This window comes from Myotis nattereri (assembly GCF_964212035.1).
Source record: "Myotis nattereri genome assembly, chromosome: 2".
Classification (NCBI taxonomy): domain Eukaryota; kingdom Metazoa; phylum Chordata; class Mammalia; order Chiroptera; family Vespertilionidae; genus Myotis; species Myotis nattereri.
This window is the reverse complement of record NC_138076.1, coordinates 58,509,887-58,535,048: the sequence shown is the minus strand read 5'-3', so window position 1 is coordinate 58,535,048 and position 25,162 is coordinate 58,509,887. Positions and strand designations below refer to the sequence as shown.

Here is a 25,162-nt window from a genome sequence, read left to right as displayed (position 1 = left end):
ATTCACAAAGGAATTTGTGTACGCACTGCACACATTACTTAGTTCATTAAACACGTGTCACAAAGACAGGCAAAAAGTAAAACAATATTCTAAATGTTAAACCAATATTTGTCAAAGTCAGTCTACTCAGCAGCATTTATCTATGAAAGGTAAGTGCTAGAGATCTGCCACATAACATTGTACCTACAGATAACAATATTGTACTTGCACACTGAATATGTGTTGAGAGGGTACATCTTATGTTAAGTGTCCTTACCACAATAACACTTTTTAAAAATGCCAAGAAAAATAAGGTCAGTATCTAAATGGCTAAATAAAATAAAAACGAAGTTGCCCACCCAGATGTCATTACTAGAATACCTTTCCACTAGGCTAGGATACCCTGGTGATTGATGCCAGTGAATTTCTTTTTTGTGGGAGGGGTGAGTTTGAGAGGGGGCTCTATAACTTCCAGTACAATGTTGAGTAGGAGTGGTGAGAATAGATACCTTGTATATTGTTCCCAAATTTAGGGAAACAATAAATATTTCACCATTAATTTTTATGTTAGCTGTAGATATTCTTTATTAGATTTAGAAAGTTCCCTTAAATCCTAGTTTGCTGAATTTTTATCGCTGAATAAAATTTTGTTAAATACTATTTTCAATCTGCAGTTGGGAATCTGCGTATTTGAAGTGCTGACCTAAGTTACATGCAATTTTCCATTGTGTGGGTGGTCAGCCCACCTAACCTTCATATTGTTCAAGGGTCAACTCTACTTTTTCTGCATCTATGGAGAAGATCATATAATTTTCCCTCTTTACTTAGTTAATATGGTGAATTACAATGAATTCTGAATATTAATCTACCCTTGCATTTCTGAGATATACCTCACTTGGTATGATACATTTTTTATATTGTTCGATTTGATTTGATAATATTTTTAAGAACTTTTCCATCTATGTTTCTGAGTAATATTTGTCTATCCTAATATTTTAATATCTTTGTCAAGTTTTGGTATCAGGATAAAGCTAACTTGATGAATTAGTTGGGAAGTGTTGCCTCCTATATTTTCTGAAAGAGTTTGTAAAAGATTGTTATTATTTCTCTCTTATATGTTTAAAAGAATTCTCCAATGACAATATCTAGGCCTGGAATTTTCTTTGTATTAGTCTTTGATAATGAATTCAATTTTTAACGGATATAAGGCAATTCAGATTTTCTCTTTCTTATTGCGCAAGACTTGCTTAAGTTATATTTTTCAAGAATTTTTTTTATTCAAAGTTATAATTTATTGGTATAAACTTGTTCATAATATTCCCTTTTTATCATTTTGATGTCTGATGGATCTATAGTGATATTTCCTATCTTATTCCTGATAACGGTATTTTATGTTTTTTCTTTCTCTTTTCTCTCAATCAGACTTTCTAGGAGTTTTAAAATTTTGTTACATTTTCAAAGAACCAACTTTTGACTTTATTAATTTTCTCTATTTACTATTTTACAAATTTCTGTCCTTACCTTTATTTCCTTCCTTTCTCTTTGTTACTTTCTTCTTTCTTTGGATTTGATTTGCTTTTCTTTCTGGCTTAAGGTAGAAACTAAGATCATTGGTTTTAAACCTTTCTTTGTATACTAACTAGTAAGCATGTAAAAGCATACATTTCCTCTATAAGCAATGCTATAGCTACTTCTTACAAATTTTTATGTTACATTTTAATCTTTTAGTGTGAAATATTTTTTAATTTTCTTGGATTTCTTCTTTGATTTATTGGTTTTTAAAAATGTGTCTATTTTCCAAATATTTGGTGCTTTTCTTGATATATTTTGCTATTTATTTCAAATTTAATTCTATTGTGCTCTGAAAGCATTTCCCTTAAAATTTTAATATTATGAAGTTTACCAAGACATTTTATGACTTACCATTTCATCTATGATCTATCTTTGTAAATATTATGTATATAGTTGGAAAGAATATGTATATTGCATTTGCACATTCTGCTTCTTAAATGTCACTTAGACCAAGGGGGTTGATAGTACTGTTCAAATCCCTATAAACCTACTGATTTTTTTTTTGTCTAGTTGTTCTATAAATTACTGAAGCAGTATTGAAGTCTCCAACTATCAATGTGAATTTTTCTATTTTTCCCTGTAGTTTTATAACTGTTTTGCCTCAGATGGTTTGAAACTGTGATTTGGGGCATATGCATTTATGAGGGTTGTGGTTTCCTTATGAGGGAACGGATGTCAATGTGCAAGTTCACTCACAGCTTTCTCTCCTGACAGTTTTGCAGATATGGAGTGGTGGGGGCTGCCTTTCTAGTACTGTACTGGCTCTCACATATTCACTCACTACTGTTCTCTCTCTCTCTCTCTCTCTCTCTCTCTCTCTCTCTCTCTCACACACACACACACACACACACACACACACACACACACACACACAGGTTTAAAGAGCAAGTCAGCAACTGCACATTGTGCCTGCCAATTTTATAACTAAAAATAATAATAAAGCAAATAGAAAAATATTTTTTGAACATTGATTATTAAATCTCACATACCAAACTGATTTCCTGATTTACCTTTTATAAAAGTTAAAAGACTGAGGCAACTGATATTTATTATCGTGAAGAGTACTTATTAAGTAAGTATACCATACTTACTTTATATCAACTAACATTTTATAAACTTAAATTACCTGATCCAAACAATTCAGCAGATCACAAAGGCAAGCCCACTGCAAGGCAGGGGTTGGGTAGAAGGAATGGAAGCAGGCAGTAAAGGTGTTATGACACTCCTGAAGGACAGCTTCCAGGAGACTCAAGGGTTGACTGAGATATCCTTGAGGATCATTATCCAACTTCACCATGCAGTGATCAACTCCTTCTGATAAGATTTTCCTTAACAAAGTTCTGGTTTTTCCAATACATTCTGCTAATTTGCTAGTTTCTTCTACAACTGCTTTTCCTGTAGCTTTAAGGAAAAATAGGCTGCTAATTGAATAGAATAATAAATATGCATGAAAACATTCAATATAATTCATGTAATTTCCCATATAACTAAAAATCATAAGTACTCATAACCAAGAAAGGAAACAATTTAGAAATTAAGTATGGTCCAAATTTATTTCTTTTTAAAACCTATATAGAAAAATAAACAAAACACTGGTTTCAGCATGTAAATCCAAATCAGTTGTTCAAAAATTTCTATTTGACAGAACCTTTTTAAAAAACCACTTTATTAAGAGTATTTAATTTTAGTCCAACATGATTTTTTGTTATAGGAATGACATGTATTTTATTCTTTACAAGCATCCCAGCAAGCTGACTTTCTCCCCTCTTTTAAGAAGCAAGATGAGGCAGTTAGGGCTTTTTTTAAATTGAATTTATTGGAGTGACATTGGTTAATAAAATTATATAGGTTTCAGGTGTACAATTCTATAATACATCATCTGTATATTGTATTGTGTGTTCACCAAGGGATCTTAAACTCTTGGTGATCCCTACATAAACCTTCTCAATTCTCACATATTTTTTCCTCAAAGACATTTAAAAAAAAGATCATACCTGACACTGGGTAAATTTCACAGGTATAGACACGCAGTAACCTCAGACAACAGGTACCCACAAAGCGCAGTCTCTCCAAATCTAGAAGGGTAGCTGTAAACTGGAATCCTTTTAATCCTCTAAGTTCTTCAACTCCTAAGACTAAGGTGGTCCAGCTCCAGTGAAGAATACTCAATAATGACTCAAAACATTCCTAATCCAAAACATGAAGAATTAGATACAAATTAGTCCAAATTATACTATAAGATGAATCAAATCAAAAGCTTTATTTGAACTTGACATTTTTTGTTGGTTTTGGTAGACCAATTAAAAGACATCTTATTAGTTCATTCATTAAATTACCATTAGGAGCACCTCTGAAGCTTGACAAAAATAGTAAAGTAGTTAGGCATCTATAAAACAACATTCTTTAATATTTTCTTATTTAAAAATACATTTCTAAGTTTCTCTGCTACCAACCTATCTAGTTTGTCATAGAAGTAAAGAAATAAAAGAAAATCACTTATAAATATATTAGAGGCCTGGTGCACAAATTTGTGCATGGATGGGGTCTGGCCAGGCTGCCCCAATCGGGGCCCATCGGGCTGGGCTGGCTTGGGGGAGGGAACATGGGTGCTTGGCCGGCCAGCCCCACCCCCGATCAAGGTGGAGGGGTAGATCAAGGGCATGGCCAGTGGGGGGGGGGGGGGGCGACGTGGGCAGTTGGCCAGTCAGCCCCGCCTCTGATTGGGGTGCGGGGGGCGATCGGGAGCGGGGCTGGCTGGGGTCAAACTCCTGGTCAAGGGGACAATTTGCATATTAGCCTTTTATTATATAGGATGTTTACTTGAAAGGAAAATTACACTCTACATTTTCAAGGTAGTAATGTGTAAATAAACCCAAAGTATTTTAACACTTAAATAATTTTTAATATAATAAACCATTTTAGCATATCAACAACATAAAAAGCTTATTTTATATCCACCTATTAAATTTTACAATACAACCTAAGCCAATTCTTGATAAACAAGTTAATAGAAGATAAAAATTGACTATAAAAATAATAAAAATTCTTACTTGGATATTTTTAAAATTCCAAAATATGGGTTTGGGGGGTTGAGCATTCCTGTAGTTCTAGTTGGTCTGCAGGTTTTATCATGCTTACATGATAATGGATACTAGATGAATTTTAAAGAAAAGCACTTATTCTCTCACTCCCACCAAATTCTCATCCTCTCGTATAGTAATACCAAGAATAAGAGTTTATACCTTAACTTTTAAAGAAATGATTTATAAGTTTCCTATATAAAGATTTCAATTACCTAATAACCATAAAACCACTCATACATAAATACAAAAAAATTACTAAGCACAAAATAAAAGATCACTAAAAAACACTCACAACAGAATCAAAGATACTTATTTGAATCAAAAGATACCAAACTGATCATAATACTAAAAGGATCCAAGTTACCAAGTAGCAAAATTCTTGTGCTCTTTTATTCAAAGCACATTCTCTGTAAACTGTCCTATCTCTTTTGGAAGGCTAATGCGGCATAATATACCAAATTTTAAATGACACTTCCAGTAGAAATGTTGACATAAATGCATAAGTAATTTGAAAGACATACGTATGAATATAATAGTAAAAATGAGAAATAAACAGTCCTTTGATAGGAATAAAGTCCAATAATTTAGAATACAGAGGGTCTTCAAATAATGTCATTTCATTCAACATCATTTCTTTTAACATTCATGAGATGTGTAGGAGCTTAGCTCTTGTTTTTATCAATTAGCCTATGGTAAAATTGGTTTCATTATACATCATTTAGCTTAAGGTGCAGAACCTATTATCAATAACATTAAGTGAGGACTTACTGTACAACCATATTATGGAATATGATGCAAACATTAGAAAAGATTAAAATAGGGCCAAATGTCCACAGCATCCAGGGGTCCTCTAACTGCGGCCCGCGGAAAACATTTATCCGGCCCGCCGGGTGTTTTTGCCACCGCTGCCTGTTGCTTAGCAGCCGACTAGTTTTTTTTTAAACTATAGTCCGGCCCTCCAACGGTCTGCGGGACAGTGAACTGGCCCCCCGTTTAAAAAGTTTGAGGACCCCTGGTACTATGAAATTTTTAAAAAGGAAAATGCAAAACCTGAAGTATGATCAAACATAAATAAGAAGGTTCACAGCATATTGTATATGCAGAATAATAAGTATGTGTATGTCTAAAAATATAGTCTGGAAGAATATACATCAAAATGTAAACAGTAGTTATATATAGTAATAACAGGGTGATTATAGGGGGAAGTTTAATATACATTTGGCTTGGTTTTATTCCTACTCTACCCTATTTCACAAGGGATATGTATTAATTTTGTTTTAAAAAATTAATAAAAAAGAAGAAAAGCATTTCTCAAAGCCTTTTACTAATAGAACAGATTACCAGCTACATTGGTAAATCAGTCATATAGTGCCTTACAATTTAAAAAGAATTTTTGTATCCCTTATGTCATTAAAATTCATAATGATGCTGTGACATATTTAGGCAGATAAGTTGTGTAAGCATCCACAACTAATAAATGAAAGAGCAAGACTTCCTGAACATACCATATTTCAATTACATCATGCTGACTTTCCATTCTACAAAGGTAGCCCCAATAGCATGTTGTATCTTTAAATGTAGAATGGTGATGTCAAGTAGTTCAATAAAGTCCCTAGAGTTAGATATGAGACTTCTATTTCCTAAGGCAATAAAATAAAACTTTTTGGTCAACACCACCCTTAAGTTATCCTTCACTTTCTAACTCTTTCAGCATATATATTCATTCATACATGCTTTATCAGAAAATTGACCAGTTATTTCAGAAATAGCAAGACATGTTAAAATCAGTCACGATCTCTATTTTCCCATTATTTAAAGTGCATGCTATTAGGCCTAGACTGTCAATGCCAATACAAAAACAAATCTGAGTTCATAAAGCTTATTGCTATGCTGAAATAACAACTGAGATGAGTGGCTAAATGCTCAAGCATCAAAATGAAACTGAGCATTGAACAGAAAAGCTGAAATTTTAAAAATGGCTCACCACTGAGACAGTTCTTGCAAAAGATCTCTTTAAAATGTGTACCGGTTCACTTGTTTGCTGTTTGCCTTTTGAAGCGCTGCCATCACTAGTTGGAAGTCTGAAGGTAGCAGACAAACATAAATTTATGCTGCAAAGGCCAATGACATTTTTCTGTTCATAATATACATTTTTGCAATAATAAAAAATTGAATTATGTATTTAAATATTTTTGTTAGGTAAAATTACAATATGGGGCTTTTAAAAAACATTTTCCAATGCTAAGCAAAATTTTTAGCATCTGAGCATTTCAGCATTTAAATCCCACATTGTAAGACTGGGTAGTAAAGAATCTCTTACTAGACAATATATGTAACCTATGCTCTGTAGTAATGCCACTACTAAATTCTACTATTTAAAAGTTATTCAACAAGTGTACCCAGAAGTCACCCAGCAACTTGTTATGTTCATAATACTACATATTACAAATAGTAACTATAATAAAGAGCATAAAAATAAACAAAAATCCCTTCTTGGGTAAATTAAGTTTATACATATCCAGATTCTTGAAGTGATTACTAGAAAGGAAGATATAGGAGACAGAGAATCACTGTTCTAGAAGTACTTCCTTTGATTTTTACTACATAAAGTAAGAATGACATTTTTTAGTGAGGTTTTATATCTATTTGCATACTTTATTCTAAAAATTATTGCAGTAAATGTCTACAGGTAGGTGGAGACATACGCCTCCATATATGTATCAATTACCATAATGTAATTAAAACTCTTACATATTGGTAAAATACAATAAATATTATACATAAGCAAGTTATTATTTAATATATCAAGCAAAGGTAAAAATTTTCAGCAGTAAGGGATTTTCCAGTTCACTGCATCACAAGATGAGCAAGAAAACATAAGACTGTAGCAAATAAATCAGGCCTACTCCAAAGTCTCCATCTAACACCATAATTTAATTTCTCTAAGACAAATTTTATTGGTTTACAACATTATGAAACTGGTAAAATAATAGAGACATTAAAAATACAGGGTGGGATAAAAGTAGGTTTTCAGTTGTTCATATGGAAAATAATAATTAATAAATAATGCAAGATAAACTCTGTTTCACATACAACTGTAAACCTACATCTGCCCTGCCCTGTGTAAGTCATTAAAATGTTACTGGCATAATACGAATAATCTGAGTTATGAGGTAAAATTTAAAATTAAGCTTGATGCAGAAAATATTTTAAAATATACAAAACATTAAATGATTTTGTTAAATGCACCCATATTTCTATTATATTAAAATGTTCTGAATGCTTCAAATGTGTATATATTTTATGGTGATCCTAGTTCATTATAGCAAAAGAATAAACCTTATTAATTAACAATAAGTATGCTAAATACCTGTATAGTAATTGAGGTATCTGACCAGCGTTAACATCTGTACCATTATTTGATTTCTTTGAACTCTTAAATTGGAAAACAACCCTAAGAAGAGAAAAAATAACAATGATATCAAAACCAACATGGTTCAGGATTAATTAAAAGTAATAATTCAACAATGTTCCCCCAACATTTTATTAACACCATACCATTTCATACTACTGAAGCTTTGCAATTAATAAACTGTTTTTCATAAGCACTGTCAAATTTTATAGCACATATATATTTCTTTTTTTTTATGGTTTCCAAACTCCTCACTATCATTGTCACTTTCCTCAATATAATTTCTAATTTAGTAATGTAACACCCAGAAATAAACACAAACGCCACCTGACAAGAGCTAAAAATTGCAGTGCCATTATCTCCCTTTACTGTCTAGACCAGTGATGGCGAACCTATGACACGCGTGTCAGAGGTGACATGCGAACTCATTTTTTTGGTTGATTTTTCTTTGTTAAATGACATTTAAACATATAAAATAAATATCAAAAACATAAGTCTTTGTTTTACTATGGTTGCAAATATCAAAAAGTTTCTATATGTGACATGGCACCAGAGTTAAGTTAGGGTTTTTCAAAATGCTGACACGCCGAGCTCAAAAGGTTCGCCATCACTGGTCTAGACTTTAATTTGGCATAAGATTATATGAATTTAATTTTAGAAGTCATATTATCCTCTAGCCTTACTAAGATTTTATCCTACCAAAAAAATTTCTGAGATTTCTAAACAATATTCCACTAGCAAAAATGAGAGCTGCTTAAGGAACACTTAAACATTCCACTTACCCATCATCTGTGGTGATAGAAGCTTGTCCATGAGATCCACAGTCACTGCTGGGTCCTGACACTCGAGCCCAGGCTACGTACCACCACCCAGCTTGCAGAAGAACTGGTTCATCAAACATCATTGCGTATTTTTCTCTGCGAAAAAAAAAAATAGTGAGTCAAAAACAATGCCTTTGCATTTCCACTACAAACATTTGTTTTTAAAATCCTTTATAAATAAAACATGAAATCCATTGCATTGTAAGACCTGTGTCAAGTATTTAAAACCCTTTATTTAAAAATGCCTAGACAAGAACACAAATAATATTTACTTGTGTTGTGGTCATAACATGACATTTCTTCCTCCTCCATCTTGAATTCTAAAACTTGCTTAAGTGCTATAAAACTTTTATATTAAAATAAGACCAAATTTTTAAAAATTGTTTAAAATTAAAAACCCAGTAAAGTCGACTACCTCCCTCCAAGTGTGTTATAATTAAGCAGATATCATATGCATGACGTTAGAGTATACAGTTGATCTGAATTATGGCCCAGTATGTCTATTTGACACTATACATATAATGTTAAGTAGTAAGTAATTGTATCGCATCAATAGAACGTTAGCATATTGTGTTTTCTAAGCAATGCATAAAAATAAAGTGTGCAAAATGTATGTATAATATTTTCATCTTATCTTCACTGCAGAAATACTATTATTTTTAATGCAGCATTGTTAAAAGCAACACATTATCTAATATATAATTTAATTTCTCAAGTATGTGATCACTGATTACTTAAAACTTCCTGTTGAAATTATGTTTACTTATTTGTAATGAATTTTTCACATTAAGTATCTGAAAGGACTACACTGAATAATGAAGAAATCATTACCTAGCAGCACAGTCATAAGCCAGCACATCAGTCTCTGCAAGAAGGTCTCCATCAGTTTCATGATCTCCTCCATCAGGACCCAACTCAAACAGCTGGGGAAAGGGGAAAAACATACTGTGCTCAATCTTTCGTCACATAAATCTGCTGAATAATATGCTCATAATTTTGCATGTGTCAATATTTTCTGGACACCACAAAATGTGAAAAATCAGAGTACCTATTTTTAAACGTTATTAAGTAAAATACACAGACATATATAATTAAGTCAAGAAACACATACCATGACTTACAGTCTATATTAATCGATTTTCCTTCCTTATATATTCATCTATTTAATAATGTCAAGTGCTCCAAAGAGTTCTGTACCAAATATAAACCTCTGAAGGAGAGAAGTTTATAATTTGAAAGAGAGCACTCAACCAAAGTATATATCTAAGTGAGGTTGAATCTTGCTTCAACATTTACTAGCTGAGAGATCCTAGGAACCAGTTTTCTTATCCATAAAAAAGAGATGGATACTAACACAGCCTACTTCTATAATAACTGTGAAAATTAAATGGAATAATATTTGTGGGAAAATGCTCAGAAAAATGCCCAGCAAAAAAGGCTAGAAAATGTTAGCTATGGAGAGAGAGAGGAATAATAGAAAATAAAAATCCTTAAAAACATAAGTAATGAAAAAACAGTTCAAAATAATATGAAGAGTGTGAATAAAATGGTTATAAAAAAAGGAGAGGACACAGAGTTTCTGAAAAGGAATAAAAGAGAAGATATCAAATTAGCAAAGGTTATGAGATCAAGTAAAATTAGAGAATTATGAGGAAGAGTTTATTTTTTTAATGAACTAATACATATAAAAAACTCCCTATTTCTCTGAAGAATTATAGCAGGCAAACTATAAGAAAGGTGGATAAAATACTCAGAAGGAAAAGAAAGGAGTATTAAAATTTACTGCACAATTATTGTGTGCATGTCTTGATTTTTCAATTATATGCTAACTAGAGGCCTGACGCACAAATCCGTGCACAGGTACGATCCCTAGGCCTGGCCTGCAATCTTCCCCAGCTACCTGTAGCTGGCCCCACCCCCTGCCGCCACCCACCCCTGGTTCCCAGTTTTCCATTGGGTGATTGGAGCCGGGGGGAGGAACCGAGAGGTCAGCCGTTCCACCCACTCGCCGGCCCCACCCCATGCCGCCACCCTCCCCAGATCCCCATTTGCTATTGGGCAATCGGAGCTTGACGGCTGGGGGAAGGGACTAAGAAGTCAGTCGTTCCTGCCTGCTCACCGGCCCTGCCCCCTGTGTGTGGGGCGACTAGTGGGGTGGGGGCTTTGGCCTGGCACCACCCAGGTCCCCTGCCATCCACCCCCGGTTCCATGTTCACCATTGGGCGATCAGAGCCCACTGGCCAGGGAAAGGGACAGAAAGGTGGTCAGTGTGCCTCACAGTGACTGGTTGAGTGGTCGTTCTGATTATTCTGCTGTTAGGGTCAATTTGCATATTACCCTTTTTATTATATAGGATAGAGGCCCAGTGCATGGGTGGGGGCTGGCCGGCCTGCCCTGATGGGGGCGCTGGATTGGGGTTGGGGTCCTTGCTGAAGGGCGGGGCTGGCAGGAGCAAGGGGCTGCCCGCACCCCCGGTCAGGGTGGGGGTCCCCGCTGGGGCACCAGGGGCCGGGGATGGTTTGCCAGGCAGCCATGCCCCCGATTGGGGTGAGGTTCTCCTGAGGGGCGGGGCTGGCTGGGGCAAGGGGCAGTGGTCATTCTGGTCTCTGGTCATTCCGCCATTTCGGTTGCTGGGCTTTTATTATATAGGACTATTTGAAATCCATCTTCAGCGCAGATCTTAATCTCCATAGTCCAATGATATCCCTCAGCAGCTCCATCTTACTCATTCTGAAGTGACTCATCTCTCCCTCCTCCTGCCTTCAACGTTCTGATAAATGGCACTATCATTCTTTGCTAGTTACTGAGAGAAGAGCCCTGGAATGCTCCCTTTTTCTATACCTCTCTACCATCACTATGTCCACTCTATTCCTGGTACCAAAGTGGTTGGTTCACCCATATCCACTGGTACTTGCTAGAATAGCTCAACAAGTAATTAGTCTTATGTCCTTTCTCTCCTTGCTCTAACCCATATTCCACAAAGCTGAGGATTTCTTCTTTTAATGTTTTAAAATGAACAATTGATCAGCATACTTCCTTAAAGTTATGTAGCAGTTTCTCATTTCTGTGTTTGCAGCATGATATAAAACTCCTTAATAAGTCGCCCCAACCTGGCTCCCTTGCTTATTTTTAACAAATCTCTTTGAATATATACAGTTCTAGGAACTGGGCATACAGGGGTGAATGATACAAACAAAAAATGGGGGCTGGAAATGCAAGCACCCTCTTAAAGGGCCAAGCCACAAAATCTGGTTTGTAGCTGCTCACCTTGGGCTCTGGCAGAGGGAGGGCAGAGTGGAATAGAGTGGTGTGAGCAAAAGCCAGAGTTGGAGAGTCTGGGGTTAGAACTCAGAAGGCAGACACCCTGATTTCTTGTGCTGAGTCATTCTTCATACTGCAAAGGACACCTTTCTCTAGAGACCTTTACCATCCAGGCAGTTTTGCCTGAGGGGGAAGCAATTGCTCCACCCTATTGGAAACACCTTTGCCCCACCCTGTGGAGTTTCTGAGGCCCATTAAGAGACTGAGAATAACAACCAGCCTGCAGGCAGATGCAATTTCCCCACCCTGTTGGAAAACCTCTTGCTCCACCCTGTGGTGGATAGCCTCAGGCTAATCAAAACTGAGTAACAATCAGAAAACAGAGAGATGTGGATCTCTGGAGGCTTTGAGTTTTTGCCTGATCTAATTGAGGGCTAGGGGCTAGGAAAAGCAGATCCTGGTGCACATATTGGTCCTTTCCAAAAGTTTCCAGTCCCAGCTGACAGAGCCACAACTGTGAATTGCTGATAGATCCAAAAAAGGTACTCAGGGCCAGTCACAAACAGTGTCTGACACTGTCCTGCACTAGAGATGGGGATCCATAGCAGATCTATCTAATACACAGACACAAACTCAAACAGGCAGCCAAAATGGGGAGATAAAAAAACAAGCCCCAAATTGAAGAACAAGAAAATTCTCTAGAAGAAGAGCTAAAGGAAATAGAGATAAGAACTTTATCAGATACAGAGTTTAGAATAATGATAGCAAGGATGCTCAATAGCATGAGAAAAGATATGGTAACAAATAAAAGCCCAGTCAGGAATGAAGAATGACATAGCACTAATAAAGAATACATTGGAAGGAATACACAGCAGATTAGGGGAAGTCAAGGATTATATCAGAGAATTAGGAAACAGGGTAGAGAAAATCACTCAATCAGAGAACCAAAACGAGAAAAAAACACACAATTAAAAAACAGGAGGACAGCTTAAGGGAGCTGTGGGACACCATGAAATATACCAATATTTGCACCAGAGAAGTACCAAGAGATGAAGAAACTGAGCAAGGGCTAGAGAACCTGTTTGAAGAAATAATGGCAGAAAACATCCCAAACCTGGTGAAGAAAAACGTCACACAAGTCTAGGAGGCAAAGAGTCCCAAACAAGAAGAGCCCAAACAGATCTATGCCCAGACACATCATAATTAAAATGCCAAAAATTAAAGACAGAGAGAGAATCTTAAAGGCAGCAAAAGAAAAGCAGTTGGTTACCTACAAAGGAGCTCCTACAAGGTTATAAGTGATTTCTCATCAGAAACTCTACAGGCCAGAAGGGAATGGCATGAAGTATTCAAGGTAATGAAAAGCAAGTATCTGAAACCAACATTACTATATCCAGCAAGGCTATTAAAAAAATCATCTTCCACTTATTTGATCCCTTCTTACTTAACTTTTAAGTTTTTAATGAATGACTTAGTATTATTATACATAAGATTTTAGTAGTATATAAAGTATTAATACTTATAGATTTTACCAGTTTCTGCAAGTCCTTTTTAAACGAAAGCAATATGAAAAGAATGAACCAAGTCAAAACATCTTTAAACAAAAAAGGTAACAGTGTCAATGAACTGCTTACCTTAATTTTAGCAGTATATTCTCCTCTACCACCAAACAGACCAAGACCACCAAGTAAAATGTCAGTGTCAGCACTAAAACGTATAGCTTCTACTGAATGAGCAGAGTAACCCCAGCCCCCTCCATGACCTAAAAAAAAAAAGACGATTCATGTTTTAAAATAGTCAGACATATTTCAGTTAGAAGACAATATCTCCTAAATGTAAATATACATACTTTCAAACCTGTTCACTACACTATAATCTTCTTTGGAGTAAACCTTCATTACTGCTTGAGTCTCCTCCTCCGTACTTGCAACACCCATTTTTAAATCCTGCATAGTTGCCAAGGTATCAAGACAACCTAAAAACAAGTAAGTAAGCATTCAATTCCTTGAAGTTATAATCTCCCATTATATTAATGAGATGAGATACTATAGGGGATAAATTAAAATAATAAACTGTAAGTGTGCTCAAAAAATGTATTCAAAGCGTTGAACAGCATTTCATGGACATATGCAATGAATAAACACTCTCCATTGGGTCATTATTATATTTAAAAATACATGGTATGACAATTTACTGCACAAAATCGTATCCCTGAAAAGATGAAATTGCTTAATCTCTGAGTCCTTACAAACTTCTTCCTTTTATGAAACTCTGAATTATTTTAGTTTCATTTTAAAATACTATTTGAAGAAGACACATTAGTCTGAGATAACTTCAACTGATGGTAGTTCTGGATGTTCACAATGGTTAACAGATGAAATTTGTGAAAAAAGCAAGCAATTATATTTGTGATCTAGTAATTATGCTTAGAAATACGATTTCACAATTGAAAATTCTACGTAAACATAATTGAATCTTTTTAAGGGTATTTTTAAAGAAATGGAATAAGCAGTTATGTGTAAAAGTAAAAAATTTCCACAACAGCGTGTATGTGTATATGTGTGTGTGTGTGTGTGTGTGTATATATACACACACACACACACACACATACATATAAACATATATATACATATATATGCACACACACATACATGTATATAAAGAGAGAGAGAATGCTATATCCCAAATTAATTAAATAGAAATGAAGTTGATGTGCTGTGGAAAACTGTATTGTATAAAGAGAAGTAATCTATAAAATTAATATTTTATAGAATTTAAAATAATGTATATAAATTAAATATACTTTTACATTTGAATATCCAGTGTAGATCTCTAAACTTTATGTATTTGGGTTGAGCTAAAGTTAGTTTTAAAAATCTACAATAGTTATATTGGAAAATTATATCCAGGCTGCTTTATATTTGGTATATATGAATCTTTCATGGTGTTGGTACAAGTTTGAGGTATTGTTTTCTGTAGGATAAATCTCTTAATAGGATATAACCTATTTTACATCTAGCATAATGTATAACAAACATGACAAAATAATATACAAAATTAAATTCTCTTTAAAAATACTCGGCACACAATGAAAATTAGCTAAAATTATCTGATCATCGTATAGCAACCCTACCTAGAATGTGCAAAGCTGCATGAGATCGGGTGGTGAGAGCCCTTGATCCTGTTGGTAATGCAAGTTCAGGACTTAGAATGCTGCATCTGGACTGCATGTCTGTTGCAGAAGGAAGTCTGGCATCAGCAACCACTGCATTGTAACACCACAGTTCTCTAGTATTTGGTCGAAACCTTTCAAGAGAGAATAATTACAGCACCTCAACATACAGTTTCATTTGTAAAACGTAATTGATGATACAAAGAGAATAAGGCAGTTTAAACAGGACAAATATAGCTCATTATTTTCCATATCTGAAGTAAACATATAAAGAACTTATGCCACTTATAAGTAAAACAATTTAAACAAAATAGTAATATAGATCACAATACTTCAGGAATATACTTAACTGATGCATACATATAGATATGAAGCATGTGTACAATAAAAATTCCATTTTAAAAGTTGAAAGACAAAGGACATGTCAAAAGAAAATATGAGGTAAAACAATATCAACAATTATAAGAGCTCCTGAAAGCCAGTAAGAGACAATCAAAGGTGGTCAAAAGACATGGAATGCTGTTCTCAAAAAGCAAGCACAAACAGAATTATGCAGATGTTCAACTCTACTAACAGTAAAGCTGCAATCTATACTAATAAAAGGGTAATATGCTAATTAGACAGGGAGACCTTCAGGGAAACCTTCTGGACATCTTTCCAGACAAAGCCATGGTGGTCGGGCCAAGGCAGAGGTGGTTAGGGGTGATCAGGCCAGCAGGGGAGGGCTGTTGGGGGTGAGCAGGGGGTGGTAGGTAGGGGCAAGCAGGCCGGCAGGGGGTGGCAGTTGGGGGCAAGCAGGCTGGCGGGGGGGGGGGGGCAGTTGGGTGCGATCAGGCCAGCAGGCAAAGTGGTTAGGGGCGATTAGACAGGCAGGCAGGTGAGTGGTTAGGAGCCAGCGGTCCCGAATTGCGAGAGGGACGTCCAGCTGCTGGTTTGGGCCTAAACCAGCAGTCGAACACCCCCCGAGGGGTCCCAGATTGGAGAAGATGCAGTCTGGGCTGAGGGACACAGCTCCCCGCCACACCCGTGCATGAATTTCATACACCAGACCACTAGTCTATAATAATAAAAGCGATTTGTAATATGCAAATTGACCAAATGGCCTAACAGTGGAACACCCCTTCTGGATGAAGCCAGGGCTGCAAGGGCCGAGGCAGCCGGGGCTGCAAAGTCCTACTCTTGCGTAAATTTCGTGCATCGGGCCTCTAGTAAAAATTATAAGAAATCCAAAATGCCTTAAGAGCTGTAAAACAAAAACACACTACTAAAAAACACAAAGCAGCCAGAAGTTAGGATAATAAAATGGAAGTCTGATCCTAATGAAAGAAAAACACATTCTAGCTAGTTTACTAGAACATGGAGAAGACTGTCCTTCATCTTTTAATATCTATTTTGGATCAAGGACCTGGCAAGGTATTTAAGATCATCTGTCCCATTGCTGCCACCATTTGTGAAAAAGGCAAGGTTCAACTAACTGGGCACTGCACTTCACACTTCAGAGTTCTGCTAAGACCCCAGGGAAATGGCTGTTTAGAACCTTAGTTCTATAATCTCTAGTTCAGAGAATGCATTTCTAATTTAGTGAATGTACCTAGAAAAAAATTGAAAACTGCCAATTTTTACTTTTTGTTAATGCAAATTTACTTCATTTAAAAATAAAACATATAAGGAATATAGAAAATAAAACTAAATCTCTTGTATATTGACTTCTAATCAGTAAATAGTTCTATCTGTACACAATTCGCCTCTCTATCCCCGCCATTCTATCCATTCTATTGCACTGTAAACACTCTAATTTTGGTTCTTAGTACCTCATTGTCTTCATAAGAATTACTACACATGACTCACCTCTAGTCTCTTGTTATTTAATTTATATTGTATAAAGCTTCCAGGGAGATCCAAAAGCACTACCCAATTCAATTCTGGCCTCCAGAACTTCCAATGAAATGCCCAAATGAGATAGTAAGCTGATCAGCAACCTGGGGAGCACTGTAATCCTTCACTCTGAATGCAGGCCTCAGGACTGATAAAAAAAACATCCCTCTTGGTGGACTGATAGAAGTGAAAGCAGTCACGGGCAGAAGGAAGATGATGAAAAAGTCTTTCCCCCTCCTCACTCATACCACTTCGACCTTTCAACTTATCTGAATTCTGGCCTACTAAACTATGCAGGCCAAATAAACTAAGCAAGAGGGGCAAAAAATAGTAAATGCTTTGATGAGCCACTCTGGTAATGGCAGGGTACACTTCCTATAGCATTCAAAGCTAAAACTTCTGAGGATAATTCTTTTCTTTACTCATTTTGTATATAAAGAGCCATAATAAATCATAAACAAATGCAATATAATTTCTTGAGTACCTATATCCACCTCTCCATTTTTTATAATTTCTAGAGTTTAATAACCCTGCATATTTCTCTACTAATATGGGAATTTGGTTATGTACATTCCTGAAGGGCAAGCTCATATCTTATTCTTGAATGTCTTTGCATAATTACTGCTACAGTTAGTAACAGTTAGATATTTATGGCATCAATAAACATTGAATTCTATACAATTTTAGATAACATTCCTGAAAGACTAAAATAAACAACAGAACTCTTGAAAGTAAAACTTCTAATTATAAAGACAGTAGCAAACACTTCTACAGCACTTACTATGTGCCTCTGTTTTAAGTTCCCCAATTCTCATACCAATCTAGGAGGTAGACTGACTATTATCTATACTAAAAAAGGGTAACATGCTAATTAGACCAGACAGACCAGGTGTCTTCCTGACATCCTTCCTGACAAAGCCAGGGCCTGGCCCGGGGAAAGCCGCCCGCAGCCCCGGGTGCCTGCGGGCAGTGGAGGGAGGGAAGCCCGGGTCCTGGGTGCCCAAGGAAAGCCGGTGCTGGCATCCCGGGTCCCGGAGGGAAGCCGGTGCCAGCAGCTGGGGGAAGGAAGGCCTACTCTTGCATGAATTTTCGTGCATCAGGACACTAGTTATTTTATCAGTGAAAAAAGTGATGAACACAGAGTCACAATAACTTTTCCAAAGGCACACAGAAAGTAAATTATGAAGCTGGAATACACCTTTAGGCAGTTTGGCCCAGAACACTTGCTCTTAGTCTACACTATACCAGCCGTGGGCAAACTACGGCCCGCGGGCCGGATCCGGCCCATTTGAAATGAATAAAACTAAAAAAAAAAAAAAGACCGTACCCTTTTATGTAATGATGTTTACTTTGAATTTATATTAGTTCACACAAACACTCCATCCATGCTTTTGTTCCGGCCCTCCGGTCCAGTTTAAGAACCCATTGCGGCCCTCGAGTCAAAAAGTTTGCCCACCCCTGCACTATACTGTAAAGGTCCCTATGAATCACTATGATAAAAGTGTAGTTAATAGTTAAACAGGAGTTCTCAGGTATGAAAAATCTATCCATACATAAATTTCATAGTACCACAAGAAAGGAATTTGATCAAAATTTATTTACTTCTCTAGTTTATAAACAGAGAAGCTTACCTCCAAATGACATCATATACAGGATCAAGACACACACCAAATCCTTGCAGATCCTCTTGTTCAGAGTCATTAAACGTTTTACAACTCCCATCCACTTTATTTATCAGAAGACATTTAAATGGAGGAGGTTCTGACATAGAAGCAGGTACCAAGCCTTGAGAAAAAATATTTACATATTTTAAAGATGCATTACTTTTTTATATTTCCCCAACTTATATAAGTATTATTATTTTCTCCATTTTACAGATGAAGAAACTGAAACTTAAAGAGGTTAAATAACTAAAAACCTTTAAATAGCAGAATTAGGACTAAAATCTCAGGCTGTCTAAATCTACAACACATGCTGTTAATTTCTACACTATACTACTCTATTATATAATTAACTAGAGGCCCGGTGCATGAAATTCATGCACCAGGGGAGAGGGGTGGGGGAGAGGGGCAGAGGGGGAGGCCCTCAACCCGGCCTGCACCCTCTCAAAATCCAAGGCCTCTCAGGGGATGTCCAACTGCCAGACATCACTCTTGCAATCCAGGACACTGGCTCCTAACTGCTCACTTGCCTGCCTGATCGCCCCTAACCATTCACCTGCCTGCCTGATCACCCCTAACCACTCACTTGCCTGCCCAATCGTCCCTAACCGCCTCTGCCTACATGCCTAATTGACCCTAACCACTCGCCTGCCTGCCTGATTGTCCCTAACCACCTCTGCCTGCCTGATCACCCCTAACCACCTCTGTCTGCCTGACTGCCCCTAAGCACTCTGCCTGCCTCCCTGATCACCCCTAACTGTTCGCCTGCCTGCCTGATCGTCCCTATCCGCTCACTGGGGGGCTGCCCACTGGGGTAAGGGGCCGTGGTAGTTCTGGTCTCTGGTCCTTCTGGTCACTTGGCTTTTATTATATAGGATGATATCATGGACACAAGTATGGATTGATAAGTTTGATTTATGAAACCCTCTAAAATTAATTTCTATAATTAATAAGAACCAATATAGAAAAATTCCTCCTTTCAATTAGGTTACAATGTAGCTTATATTTCTACCACTCTCTAGCTTATACTTTGTTTCTTGATCTCCCAATTATTGCAATCTTCCAGCAAACAGACAAATATAAAAAAGACACTCAGAAGCTTCTTTTAAATTTCTTCAGACAGAAAGAAAACAAAAAAGCTATAAGATTATATCTCATAATAGGGAAAAATGAACCATTTACTATTAATCAAGACAGGATTTACAGTGGGGATGTCAGTTTGTTTTGGGTATTACCTATTATGTGTTTACTGGCAAAAATTTCTGATGTAGCAAGCACATGAGAATTAATAAGTGCTTCATCAATTCGTAAGAAAGTCTGGTCCCCACTTGCACCTATCCAGGTAGCTTTTCTTCCATATTTTGATCCAATGTTAGGCATGGGAGCTGGTTTTGCATTCCAATATGGCACATCCAGAATTGGTCTGCCCAGCTGTCCTTTCTAAAAGATTAAATGCACCATATTAACAACATTACTGAACAAACAATCTATAATTTTTATAAAGTGAGACAGTAGTTAAAAACAGCTCTATAAGACATTATTAGTCATCAATTGTTAATTTTTAAAATAAATTCATGTGAAATTTATACCAAATATTCATAAAGGTATAAAATAATTTTTATTATTCCTAGAATTCTTCTGCTAAGAAATCAAACTGTATTATTTTTTAAACATATTTTTATTGATTTCAGAGAGGAAGGAAGAGGGAGAGAGATAGAAACATTAATGATGAGAGAGAATCATTGATTGGCTGCCTCCTGCATGCCCCCTACGGGAGATCGAGCTCACAACCTGGGCATGTGCCCTGACCAGGAATCAAACCATCAACCTCCTGGTTCAGAGATAGATGCTCAACCACTGAGCCATGCTGGCCAGGCACAAAGTGTATTATTAAAAAAATAATAACAAACTTGAAATACTTTTTCATGTAAGAATCTCCTTGAAATACTGTGACTGTCTTCATTTATATTTAAATGAAAAGAATATAAATGCATAATATATTTAAAAATTAGTATTACGAATAGCACATTTAAAAAATCACTTTGACATTTTATGTTGACAGCATTACAGAAAATCTATTGAATTCACACAATCTGGAAACACTTGAGTAAAAGACCAAAATAAAAAATACCACAACTGTGAATACAACTAGAAAAGTACATTTTCACATTATCATGTCATTTAATTTATGGTTCAATACAAACAACAGAATCAACAGTAAGGTATGATGTCTTAAGCAAATAACTGCTAATTCACTTATTTGCTGTCTACATGTACCTGGTTTGGTAAGAACTTAATTGAAAAGTAATAGGAAATTCCTCTATGCTACTAGCTGTAAAAGAATGTAGATGGATTGGTAAATATTTATCCACCCCCTGGCACAGGATCTTTCTCTCTCCCCATAGTGTCCCTCTTCCAAAAATCCTCTGGAGGGCAGAAAATGCTGCATCATAGTACCCAGGGATATTTACAAGTAATGGGAATTATAAACTACTGGAGGCCCGGTGCACAAAAATTTGTGCACTCGAGGGGGGGGGGGGAGGAGGGGATCCCTCAAGCCGGCTGGTGCCCTCTTGCAGTCTGGGACCCCTCCGGAGATAACCACCTGCCGGCTTAGGCCTGCTCCCGGGTGGCAGAAGGCAGGCCCAATCCCTAGGTGCAGCCCATGGTCGGGCTCAGAGCAGGACCGATTGGGGAGTTGGGGCGCCGCCCCATCATGCACAGAGCAGGGCGGACTGGGAGGTTGCGATGCCACCCTTAGTCACGCTCAGGGTAGGGCCAATTGGGGGGTTGGGGCACCGCCCCCTGTCACATTCAAGGCAGAGTCGATGGGGAGGTTGCGGCGCGAGCCCCGTCACGCACAGAGTAGGCCAATCAGGGGGTTGGAGCGCTGCCCCCTGTCACTCACAGAGCAGGGCCCATCAGGGGGGTTGGGGATCTGTACCCTGTCACGCACAGAGCAGGGCCCATCAGGGGGTTGAGGAGCTCCCCCCTGTCACTCACAGAGTAGGGCTGATAGGGGAGTTGGGGCATCGGCCCCTGTCACACACAGAGCAGGGCGGATGAGGGGATTGGGGTGCCGCACCCTGTCACACGCAGGGCAGGGCCAATGGGGAGGTTATGGCTCTACCCCATCACACACAGAGCAGGGCCCATGGGGGGGGGGAAGTTTGGGGTGCCGCCCTCAATCACCCACAAAGCAGGGCCGATCAGGGGGTTGGGGCGCCGCACCCTGTCACACACAGAGCTGCAGGGCGATCAGGGGGTTGGGGAGCTCCCTCCTATCAGGCACAGAGCAGGGCTAATTAGGGGGTTGGGGCGTCTTCCCCTGTCCCGAACAGAGCAGGTCAGATAGGGAGGTTGTGGCCCCACCCCGTCACACACAGAGCCACAGGGCGATCAGGGGGTTTGGGCGCTGCACCCAGTCACGCTGATCCCGGTACCGGGAGGCCTCTCGGCTCCACTGATCCTGGTGCTGGGAGGCATAATACCCTTTTACTATATAGGATAGAGGCCCGGTGCACGGGTGGGGGCCGGCTCGTTTGCTCTGAAGGGTGTCCTGGATCAGGGTGGGGGTGCCTGGCCAGTCTGGGTGAGGTGCTGATGGCTGTTTTCAGGCTGGCGGGTGATTGAAGCTCCCAACTGCTCCATTTTTTTCCTTTTTTTTTTTTCCTGGGCCAGCTTTGGCTCTGGCTCCAGCTTTGAGGCCTCTGCTGCTGAAAGCAGGTATCAGGTTTGTTTGGGTTCTATAATCGAAACACTGTATCAACTCCAGCTCTGAGATCCCGGCTGGCTGAAAGCAGTTTTCTGGGCTTTTGTTTAGCTTCTATATTTGTTACAATGTTTCTTAAACTGCAAGCTCAGAGGCCAGCAAGACAGGCGGGGAACATTGGAGTCCTCCGTCACTGAAGCAAGCAAGACTCACGTTAGTTTCAAGCTGCCTGGCTGCCGGCCGCCATCTTGGCTGGCAGTTAATTTGCATATCTTGCTGATTAGCCAATGGGAAGGGTAGCGGTTGTACGCCAATTACCATGTTTCTCTTTTATTAGGTAGTACTAGAGGCCCGGTGCACAAAAATTTGTGCACCTTCAGCCCGGCCTGTGCCCTCTCGCAGTCTGGGACCCCTTAGGAGATAACGACCTGCTGGCTTAGGCCTGCTCCCACGTGGCAGAGGGCAGGCCCAATCCCTAGTTGCAGCCCCTGGTTGGGCTCAGAGCAGGGCCGATTGGGGAGTTGGGGCGCCGCCCCCTGTCATGCACAGAGCAGGGCGGATTGGGAGGTTGCGATGCCACCCTCAGTCACACTCAGGGTAGGGCTGATTGGGGGGTTGGGGCACCGCCCCCTTTCACACTCAAGGCAGAGTCGATGGGGAGGTTGTGGTGCCACCCCCTGTCATGCACAGAGCAGGGCCAATCAGGGGGTTGGGGCGCTGCTCCCTGTCAGGCAATGAGTAGGGCCCATCAGGGTGTTGGGGAGCTCCCCCCTGTCACGCACAGAGCAGGGCCCTTCAGGGGGTTGGGGAGCTCCCCCCTGTCATTCACAGAGTAGGGCCGATACGGGAGTTGGGGCACCGGCCCCTGTCACACACAGAGCAGGGCGGATCAGGAGGTTGGGGCGCCGCCCTCTATCACCCACAGAGCAGGGCCGATCAGGGGGTTGGGGCGCCTTCACCTGTCACGAACAGAGCAAGGCTGATAGGGAGGTTGTGGCCCTGCTCCCTGTCACACACAGAGCCGCAGGGCAATCAGGGTGTTTGGGCGCTGCCCCCTGTCACACTGATCCTGGTGCCGGGAGGCCTCTCAGCTCCACTGATCCCAGTGCTGGGAGGCATATTACCCTTTTACTATATAGAATAGAGGCCTGGTGCATGGTTGGGGGCCGGCTGGTTTGCCCTGAAGGGTGTCCTGGATCAGGGTGGGGGTCCCCACTGGGGTGCCTGGCCAGCCTGGATGAGGGGATGATGGCTGTTTGCAGCTGGTCACACACCCTTCAGTGTGGGGTTCCCCACTGGGGTGCCTGGCCAGTCTGGGTGAGTGGCTGAGGGCTGTTTTCAGGCTGGGACTGAAGCTCCCAACTGCTCCTTTTTTTCTTTTTTTATTCTGGGCCAGCTTTAGCTCTGAGACTCCAGTCTTAGGCCTCCGCTCCTGAAAGCAGGTATCTGGTTTGTTTCGGTTCTCGAAACTCTTTATCAACTCCAGCTCTGAGATCCCAGTTGGCTGAAAGCTGGTTTCTGAGGTTTTGTTTAGCTTCTATATTTGTTACAATGTTTCAAACTGCAGGCTCAGAGGCCTGCAGCAGCTGGCGGGGAACGTTGGAGTCCTCTGTCACTGAAGCAAGCAAGCCTCATGTTAGTTTCAAGCTGCCTGGCTGCCGGCCGCCATCTTGGCTGACAGTTAATTTGCATATCTTGCTGATTAGCCAATGGGAAGGGTAGCGGTCATACGCCAATTACCATGTTTCTCTTTTATTAGTGTAGATAAGTAGCCCAAAGACATAAACTTTTGAACTTTTCCGGTGTATATCAATTCCTGGAGATATGTACTAGTATATAAATCCTAAAGATTATGCTCTGAAGAATTTAGGAAAGAATGTTCATGTGTCCATACCACCAGATATCTGGAAGATTACAATCTAAAACTAATCCAGAAGCTAAGACTATAGGACTACTCATTTCAAAATGTATTTTTTACTATAAAAACTGTCAATTTTTCTCTTCCCTTCAAAATACTCTGGGTGTTACCTGCTCCTGTTTTATGATTTGCAAATTTTCAGACCCCTGAATAAAATTTTGTCCTTTAACTATATAAAAAATTAATTGAAAAAACTATAGTATATATTCACAGTGGAGTATAATGTAGATGTAAAAAAAAGAGAGAGATCTTGAGACTTCCAGTCAAAATGGCAGAGAAAGTAAACTCTGAGCTAGCTTTCTCCCATGACCACATCAAAATTATAACTAAACTAGAGGCCCGTTGCATGAAAATTCATGCACTGGAGGGGGTCCCTCAGCCAGGCCTGCCCCCTCTCACAGTCCGGGAGCCCTCAGGGGTGGGAGGCGACCTGGCGATCAGGGGAAGGCGACGCCCCCATCACACCTCTGCTGCTGCCACTGCCGGCAGCACAAACCTCGTCCGGCCCTGGTTACCTGAGCCTTGGGTGGCCCTGGGCGGCTGAGCAGCTGCCATCTGAGGCTTACCTGCACCTCAGGTGGCCCTGGGAGGCTGGAGGGCTGAGGGGGCTGGGGGACTCTGGAGGCAGGCGCGTGGAGCGGCTGGGCTCGCCTGGGGGTGGGCCCGGCCTTGCCACACGCCTGCCACCCTGGCGGG

At 39.3% G+C, this 25,162-nt stretch overlaps 1 protein-coding gene across 5 annotated transcripts in view; it reads right to left on the bottom strand.

Moving 5' to 3' along the window:
• Positions 1 to 25,162, bottom strand: part of MYCBP2 (MYC binding protein 2) — a 310,493-nt gene that overhangs the window by 146,701 nt on the left and 138,630 nt on the right. For all 5 annotated transcript variants that reach the window (XM_081083308.1, XM_081083309.1, XM_081083312.1 and 2 more), the window contains exons 22-32: positions 20,072 to 20,276; positions 18,807 to 18,960; positions 15,262 to 15,434; positions 13,978 to 14,103; positions 13,763 to 13,890; positions 9,699 to 9,790; positions 8,829 to 8,963; positions 8,005 to 8,088; positions 6,619 to 6,715; positions 3,546 to 3,738; positions 2,678 to 2,952 (exon numbers count right to left, since the gene is read on the bottom strand). In XM_081083308.1, coding sequence (XP_080939434.1) covers positions 2,678 to 2,952; positions 3,546 to 3,738; positions 6,619 to 6,715; positions 8,005 to 8,088; positions 8,829 to 8,963; positions 9,699 to 9,790; positions 13,763 to 13,890; positions 13,978 to 14,103; positions 15,262 to 15,434; positions 18,807 to 18,960; positions 20,072 to 20,276 — 1,662 coding nt within the window. The remainder of the gene's footprint in view (positions 1 to 2,677; positions 2,953 to 3,545; positions 3,739 to 6,618; positions 6,716 to 8,004; positions 8,089 to 8,828; positions 8,964 to 9,698; positions 9,791 to 13,762; positions 13,891 to 13,977; positions 14,104 to 15,261; positions 15,435 to 18,806; positions 18,961 to 20,071; positions 20,277 to 25,162) is intronic.